At 49.2% G+C, this 8,748-nt stretch overlaps 1 protein-coding gene across 1 annotated transcript; it reads right to left on the bottom strand.

Moving 5' to 3' along the window:
- Window positions 1–1,065: 1,065 nt before the first annotated feature.
- On the bottom strand, window positions 1,066–4,514 carry MIP (major intrinsic protein of lens fiber). The gene is made up of 4 exons (XM_060165028.1): window positions 4,155–4,514; window positions 3,515–3,679; window positions 2,996–3,076; window positions 1,066–1,251 (listed from the first exon to the last, which is right to left on the bottom strand). Exons 1-4 carry the CDS (start codon window positions 4,512–4,514, stop codon window positions 1,066–1,068), a joined length of 792 nt encoding a protein of 263 aa, XP_060021011.1.
- Window positions 4,515–8,748: the final 4,234 nt, after the last annotated feature.

Below are 8,748 nucleotides of genomic sequence, written 5' to 3'. Positions count from 1 at the left end.
GAAGACTATAGAACTAGTGATAAAAGCAGAAGGATGCCATTTGAAGAGTGTTTTGGGCTGCTCTAAATTAAAACTGAGGGTCAAATCCTTTTCCTCCTATGTCCCCCACCCCTACCTCTGCATTTGCTCCAGGCATCAGGTTTCCTGTTTTGGCGTTAGGGAGCTCTTCTGGGCTTAAGTACCACCTGCTTGGAGGCCACATTGCGGGTGTGTCAGGCAGAACAGTTAAGCTACTTAATTTTTCTAGATTCTAGGCTCACCCACCTTTTGCTTAGGTTGGGAGCTCAGTGGCCCAGGGCCTCCAAACAGATCCATCATGCCAGAATGCACGCAAAACCCAGCCAGTGGATGTAGATAGGTTGATGTGGATTTATAGAATAGTTCAAACCCCAGTGTTCACTTTTCTCAGAGCTACTGCCCCACCCAAGTCCCTGGGGCAAGCATTTCTGAGATAAGTAGGCTACACCCTCGGGTTAACTACTCCAAAACTTTTTGGCATCCTGATCTGGGGCTGATACCTCCATTTCGTCCACCATGCCCAGCTGCTTCTACCAACTCTTGGAATGCCTCATCTCCTCCACTTCTCTCCATCTGCCTCCTCTGAGGAGTAACTAACTGCTTCCCTGCTCCCTCAGAAACCTAGAGCCATACACTTGACCGGCAGCAGGGTAAAGGCCAGAAACTTAAGGTCTTGGTTCCCTGTACTTACCACACTGGGTTGGGAGAGGAAGGTATAGGGTGACACCTCTTTTCCCTTCCCTACCTCTCGTGCCATGCCCCAAAACTCAGACACGGTCACATTCACTCACAGTCATACGCACAATCATGCACACACAGCGGCGAAGAGAGGTGGGATGGGGAGGAAGGGAAGTTTGCACCAAACAGCTCATGAATGCAACTTGAAAGATTTCACACGGCAAAAGGCAAAAAAATAAAACACACACATAAATTTAAAAATAAAGAAGTACATGCCCCTCCCCACAGTCTCTTTCTTTATCCAGGGGCTGGCTCAGCCCCTCCATGTAAACCCAGAAGCTTCCTATTCCCTCTATTCAGCTGGAGCTTTTACAGGGCCTGGGTCTTCAGTTCAACAGGTTCCCCTGTGCCCTCTGGTTGTCCATTGGATTCACTGGGCCTGGCACCCTTGAGAATAGACAGTCTCTCAGAAACACTCTTGAGCCGGGGGAAGAGGAGAAAGTCATAAAGGAGACTGCCCAGGCCTGCTCCAATGATTGGGCCCACCCAGTACACCTGCAGGAAGAGGAAAGGAATAATCAGGTTTGGGGAGGGGACCAAGAGCAAGGCTGCTCTTTTTCCAACCCCATTGTTGTAAAACACACATCCTGCACTTGGCAATTACAGCTGGGCACTATTTAAGTAGAAATCAGTGTTTGTTTGTTTATTTTAAAACTTTAGACTCCTGCACTGCCCGCACCACAGAACTTACCATTTCTTTTCCGACTCATTAAATTATACCTTTATCCCACACATTCTTAGCACATGTATATTCTATTTTTTGCTATAAGTTTGTACTAGTTTCCATATTGCTTTGAGAATTTCTTTTTAATTGTGGTAAAATACACATAACATGAAATTTACCATCTTAACCATTTCTAACTGTACAGTTCAGTAGTGTTAAGTATATACATGTTGTTGTGCAGCCCATCTCCAGAACTTTTTCATCTTGCAAAACTGAAATTCTATACCTATTAAACAACTCCCCATTTCCCCCTCTCCCCAGCCCCTGTTACCTACCATTTTGCTTTGTTTCAATAAATTTGACTACTCTAAATACCTTGTATAGGTAGAATTATATAATATGTGTCTTTTTCTTTTCTTTTATCTTTTTTTTTGGCTGCTTCTGGGTCTTTTGCTGCCTGTGGGCTTTCTCTAGTTGCAGAACTTGTGGGACCTCTCTAGTTGCAGAGAGCGGGGGCTATTCTTCATTGCGGTGTGTGGGCTTCTCATCGTGGTGGCTTCTCTTGTTGTGGAGTATGGGCTCTAGGCGCACGGGCTTCAGTAGTTGTGGCTCGCAGGCTCTAGAGCGCAGGCTCAGCAGTTGTGGCGTATGGGCTTAGTTGCTCCGCGGCATGTGGGATCTTCCCGGACCAGGGCTCGAATCCGTGTTCCCTGCATTGGCAGGCAGATTCTTAACCACTGCGCCACCAGGGAAGTCCCCAATATGTGTCTTTTTCTGATTGGATTATTTCACTGAGCATAATGTCCTGAAGGTTCCTTCATGTTGTATATAGCATGTATAGAATTTGCTTCTTTTTGAAGGCTGAATACTATTTTATTGTATGTATATACTACATTTTGTTTATCCATTCATCTGTGAGGGACACGTGGATTGCTTCCACATTTTGGCTCCTGTAAATAATGCTGCCATGAAAATGGGTGTACAACTCTGAAAAATTTTTTGAATTATTTTCATACGTTTAGCTGGTATATGGCCAAACAACACAAAAATAGCCAATTTTTATTGAGGACTTATTCCATATCAGATTCTGTGCTAAATATTTCACACATATAATTTTCACGTTTATTTCTCATAACATCCCATTTTGTAGTTAAGGAAACTGAGATGCAGAATGATTGAGTTATTTGTCATGGTCACACATGAAGCTAATAAAGTGCTAGAACTGGGATGAAGCCCAGGCCCATTTGTGCTCATACATATCCTGGTCTCTGAGAGTAGAAGCTTCTGTCTTCCTGATCAGTATTCTGTCCTCTTAGCTCCTAGTTTGGAATCCAGGGAATACTTAGTAAAAATCCCTAACTAACTAGTGAAGGAACAATATAAACAAGAGCCTATCTTTCTAGCAAAATAATGAATCCTGCTCACACAGGCATGCAAACTCTGTGCAGCCCCCTTAGCTGAGTGTTGGTAGAGCAGTCAATACATCCAGATGGAAAGCAGGAACCAAACCTGGGAACCTGCAGTCCACACCCATGCAGGAGGGCCTCAGGATCTTGCCCTTCTCCTCTCACTCACCCAGTGGTTGGTGAAGTTTCTGGTAAGAATGGCAGGAGCAAAGGAGCGGGCAGGGTTCATGCCTGCACCAGTATAATACATCTGCAAAAGACACAGTTGTAACTGAGACACTTCCCGCCCACTCCACCCTGGCTTCTCTCCCACCACCCACCTGCCCACCAAGGGTTGGCACCTTGCCTCCAGCCAGCAGCAAGTAGGGGAGAACAACCTGCATGGAAGTCCCACAGTGGGGTGAAGTCACTAATGCCCCATCTGGGGACAGACTATGGATCCCCCGGCAAAACCCACATCTACCCATGATGCATGCCTTTCCTCCTTGGGGTCAAGAAGGACTAGATAAAGCCATCACAAGAGAGGAGAATAGGGACTTCCCTGGCAGTCCAGTGGTTAAGACTCCGCGCTCTCAATGCAGGGGCACGGGTTTGATCCTTGGTGTGGGCAAGAAGAATGCTTAAAAGTCAACAAAGGCTTGGGGGACCGGGAATCCTTAAACAAGAGTTGCTCCCCTCTCCTGCTTACCCCAAAGAGGTGCCCCAGGGTGAGGGAGAAGCCAACGGCCAGGGCCACGGAGCCCAGGCGGCCATTCCGCCTCTCGTCGTATGTGGCAAAGATGCAGAGCACGAACTGGAGCGTCAGGAAGATCTCCACTATGGTGGCCTGGCCCACACTCACCCCAGGGTGCAACTGGGCAAAGGAAGAAGAAGGGGGGCAGTGCATTAGGGCTGCCACAGCCTTACCTACTCAAGGCTTCCCTGGCAGGAACCCCCTTACGGCATCCATTCCGTGGAGAGGAAGGATAATACAACCTCTTTCATAGTAATTGTATTTGCTCCTTAATTTCTCCTAATAATACTCCTTCATAGTAGAAATAAATGCACCCACTAATATGGATGAGGAAACTGAGGCCCCATAAGGTAAAATAAGTTTCTTCAAGAACCTGCAGGAGTTGGAAGAAAAGTTGGGACCTGAACTCAGGTCCAGGGCTCTATGACTTCCTTATCCCTCCACAGCACCTGTGATCCTCCCCACCCTGAAAACACACACACACACACACACACACACACACACTGTCCCAGACCCCTGGGGAACTGATCTACCTGCACTTCAGGAAGGAAGTCAGGGCACCAGGTTCCCCCAGCCCCACTCAGCCAACCATTACCGTGTTAAGTGCTAGGTTTCCTCGGACGGCAGTCGGGGTAACACTGTACAGCACGGCAGCCCCAGCCACGGCTCCCAGGAGTTGGGCTGCCATGTAGCAGAAGGCACGGAGCAGGGACATCTGGGAGCCCACAAGGAAGGCGAAAGTGACTGCAGGATTGACATGGGCTCCACTGATGTGGCCCACAGCCTGCACCAGTGTAGCCAGGGCCAGGCCAAAGGCTAAAGCCACCTGCAAGATATGCAGTGGTCCAGGGGCCCAACGCAGTGAGGCCCCTAGCCCGAAGAAGACATAGAAGAGGGTGGCAAAGAACTCAGCAGATATGGCCCTCCAGAAGGAGGCTGACCGCAGTTCCCACATGGCACGGGGGATAGGCACAATGCCTGGGTCCCTGATACCCCCCTGGCCTGATCTGGATGGACAGCCCCCTTTATAGAGGACTTTTAATCCCTGGGAGGGGCAGGCTGAGGTGGCTGGCCCAGCCTCTTAACCCTTTCACAGCTGCAGAGGACTGGGACCACTCTTGTGCATCGGATAAAGCTGCTGCATTTTCCCCTCCCTCCTCAATTGGGAGATGAGCACAGCCATGGGTGTGAGGGTGGGGATAGGGTCAGGGCTCATGTCAGGCTCTGAGAGAAAAGGACTAAGAACAGGGGAACTGGAGGAATCTGTCTTTCTCAAGTCAAAGTTGGGGTTCATAGTCCTGACTGACATCTATATTAGAACATTCCTCAACTCTGCTTGAGAGGTTAGTGAGGCTGAGTTCACTTCATGGAGTATTTGACTGCTCCTGGGGGCCTCCAGGTTCCTCTGAACAAGCCGGGGTAAGGGTGGGGGTGGGGATCAAGAGTGGGGTCCAGCAGGGAAGTTGGATAGTTGAAGAGAATCCTTTAGTTCTCTGGGATTAGAGGGCCTTCTCCCATTGGCTGGTTTGGGCTGGAATCTGTGGACCCTGCAGCTCTGGGACAGAATAGTTCTGCTGCGTCTGGCTTTCTCTGAGCCCGGGTTCCCTCCCCCTGACCCATGCCAGCACCTCCCTTTCCAAACCCTCAGCCTGGCCTTTTATTTTTATTATCTATCTATCTATCTATCCATTTATTTTTTGCCACACCGCACAGCTTGCAGGGTCTTAGTTCCCAGACCAGGCATTGAACCTGTGCCCCCTGCAGTGGAAGCTTGGAATCCTAACCACTGGACCGGACCGCCAGGGAATTCCCAGGCTGGCCTTTTAAACCACAGGATAGAGAGCAGGAAAATGCTATCTTCCATGGATAGGCTGAGAGTGGGGTTGGGGAGCTGGGGAGGGGAAAAGGGGTGAGTAGTTAAATCTCAGACTCAGTTTGTACTTCATCTTTCCTAACTCTAAGATCGTAGCAGGAAGTACTGAGAGGAAGGAAACTGAGTCATGCCTATGAAGCAATGGGAGTGTCTAATTCCTCCTAAACTGGCTGTGATCAGGACACTGGAGTCCTAAATCTCTATGCCTAGGGAAAGGTCTGGGGGTGTGGGTATCTGGGGAAGCAGGCTGGTCAAGGAGAGAGGAAAGGACAAGATGAGGAAGAAAAGCTTGGGGAAAGAGGTTCAGTTGTGGACAGGCTTAGTGAGGGACTTGGGATCTAGAGATGGGGGCTGTGTGGTGGCGGAGAAGGCAGAATGGGACACACTGATAAGCTCCACCATCTCCACATCGTGGCAAGTCACAGAGATCACAAGCTGTTCCCATGTGAAACACCGGAATTGGGAGTCACATATAGGCTATTGAGAAGGGGATGTCATGAACAAAGGACTATTCTGTGCACTTGAAATCCATAAAGAATAGCAGTAACAACAAAAATCCTGGCTTTACCACTTTCTAGGTGGGGAAGTTACCCCACTAGATACAAACTCCAGGAGGGCAGGGACTTGTCGATTTGCATGCAAACCCCATGCTTGACACACAGTATGCAGTAAATAAGTATTTGTTGAATAAATTAATGTAAGCTCTCTGAGACTCAGTTTTCTCTGGATCAAATAAGGTAATGTAGGTACAAGCCCAGGATGGTGCCTGGCACAGAACAAAGCACTTAATAAATTGGAGCCATCTGATAAGGGTTTTATCAACAGGAACCATTACCCCTATAGCCTCTTATAGTAAGGAATAGAAGGGCAAAGAGCAGCTAATTTGGTGCCCTTGTAGACACCAAATAAAATGGTTAAATTTCCTTATTTGGAGCTACCAACCTCTCTCCTTCACTCTTTTTAAAAATTAATTAATTAATTAATTTTGGCTGTGTCAGGTCTTCATTGCTGTGCAACGGGCTTTCTCTAGTTGCTGCAAGCGGGGGCTACTCTTTGTTACGGTGCGCGGGCTTCTCATTGCGGTGGCTTCTCTTGTTGCGGAGCACGGGCCCTAGGCGCCCAGGCTCAGTAGTTGTGGCACGTGTGCTCCATAGTTGTGGCTCACGGGCTCTAGAGCACAGGCTCAGTAGCTGTGGCGCACGGGCTTAGTTGCTCCGTGGCATGTGGCATCTTCCCAGACCAGGGCTCAAACCTCTGTCCCCTGCATTGGCAGGCAGATTCTTAACCACTGCGCCACCAGGGAAGCCTGTCCCCCTTACTCTTTATCAGATGTTGATAAGAACCCCATGGAGAACTGAACCCCAGCCCATTTCCTTTCACATCAGCCTCCCTACTTAGCTGAATGCCAAACTTTCAAACTAGGGATGAGCTCTCAAAAGCTCACATGAATTTTTGCATATCTTTACATGTAATTAGCATACACAATGTTTTCTATTAGCCTAGCCTCCTGAAGGAAAAAAAAAAAAAGCGCTGTGTCTCCCTTGAGGAATGGAACCCAGCCTTCCCCAAGACTGCTGCTTGGTATGGGTGGGGTTCTTATCTATGCCAGTACTCCAGAAGTCACTGAGAAACCCACTGCCAGCCTGCCTGGTCTACCTGCTGGTGAGCCACGGCAAACTGGAAAGTGGAGAACTTCATGCCCTGGCCCCGGCCTATATAGCTCCTCTTGCTCATCTGGAAAGGACCAGAGATGCTAAGACCAGGGGTGGAGGACACATACATCCCTCCCACTAGCCCACAGCTCCCACCATCTATCCACAAAGGCAGCTTTGAGCAGAATCTGCAGCAAGTCACCCAAATTCCTAAGCTGCTGAGCCTGACTCATTGGCCTATTGCATCGTATTGAGTGGCTTAATGAGAGGATGCACAGAGCAGGGCTGCCCCCTCTTTTGTTCATTCCGTAAAGTCCTAGCCATCCACCCTCCTTAACTACCTAATGTCGTCCTACTCAGGGAGAGGGGCTGCTGCTTACCTGAGAGACCAGCTAGGCTGCAGTCACCCATGGCAGTACCAGGTAGAGGAGGACTGAGGCCAGGATGGCTGCTGTGTCTGGGCCAGAACATAGGATACCCGCTGGAAAGGGTCAAGCCATTGGGCCCAGAACAGTGCCAGTGGCAGGGCCGGATTTGTCTGGGCCCCACTGACCTCATCAAAAACCTGTGCCAGGCTCACCACTACCAGCCCTCCAGGCAGGGGGTGAGAGACTGTGCCTGACACGGAGCTCCCACTGGGGCATGATGCCCTAAGGACAAACCCCATAAAGATCAGGGTATCCAGGCCTTCAGCCAATACCTCTCTCCAAAACCACCGGCTCTGTAGGTCTTGGGGGAGAGGAAGGAGAAGGGAAGGCGGCAAGATCATGCTGTCTTCTCCCCACTGTTCTCCCACCCCTCTCCTCCTTAACCTCTCTCTGTCCCCATCCCCTTTAACAAACTCTCCCAACCAGGCCTCAGCCTCTTCATTCTGTACCTACTGACCCCCAACCACCTGTTGTGAAAGGAAGAAGAAGGACTAAGAGACAGAATAAGGAAGTGATCAGAGAATAAGGCCCCCTTGGTTGGACTGAGATTTATTTTATTTTTTGTTTTACTATTTTTTAAAATTATGAGGCAAAATATTTTTATATTTATTTTATTTCCTTTGTTTTCTTGGTTGCGTTGGGTCTTACTTGTGGCACGCGGGATCTTCATTGCAGCATGAGGGATCTTTTGTTGTGTCGCGTGGGCTTCTCTCTAGTTGTGGCATGCGGGCTCCAGGGCCCGTGGGCTCTGTAGTTTGAGGCAAGTGGGCTCTCTCGCTGAGGCTTACGAGCTCAGTAGTTGTGGCGCGGACTTAGTTGCCCTGCGGCATATGGGATCTTAGTTTCCCAACCAGGGATCAAACAAGCGTCCCTTGCATTGGAAGGCGGATTCTTTACCACTGGACCACCAGGGAAGTCCCTGGACTGGAATTTAATGGCAGAGAAGATGAAATGTCTTGGCTTCAATGGGAGAAGGATGGAGTCTATAGAAAAAGATGGTGGTTTCTCCTCTCTCCAGGAATCTGACCTCCCAGGTCACCATTTTGCCAGCCTGGTCTGGAGTCTCTGTTGGGTGTCCTGCTCCAGTTTGGAGACTGCTATTCTAGGTCTAGGTGGGTGGAGTTGGGAGATGAGGAACAGTTGTTTCAGGTACTGGAGAAAGAGGCAGCCAGAGAGATGAGAGCTCTGCTCCTGTGTCAGGGAACATCCCTCATCTCCTTCCTTCAGCCAATACAG

The sequence above is a fragment of the Lagenorhynchus albirostris genome, chromosome 11 (genome assembly GCF_949774975.1).
Source record: "Lagenorhynchus albirostris chromosome 11, mLagAlb1.1, whole genome shotgun sequence".
NCBI lineage: Eukaryota > Metazoa > Chordata > Mammalia > Artiodactyla > Delphinidae > Lagenorhynchus > Lagenorhynchus albirostris.
The sequence above is the reverse complement of the archived record's forward strand: the minus strand, read 5'-3'. Positions and strand labels throughout refer to the sequence as shown.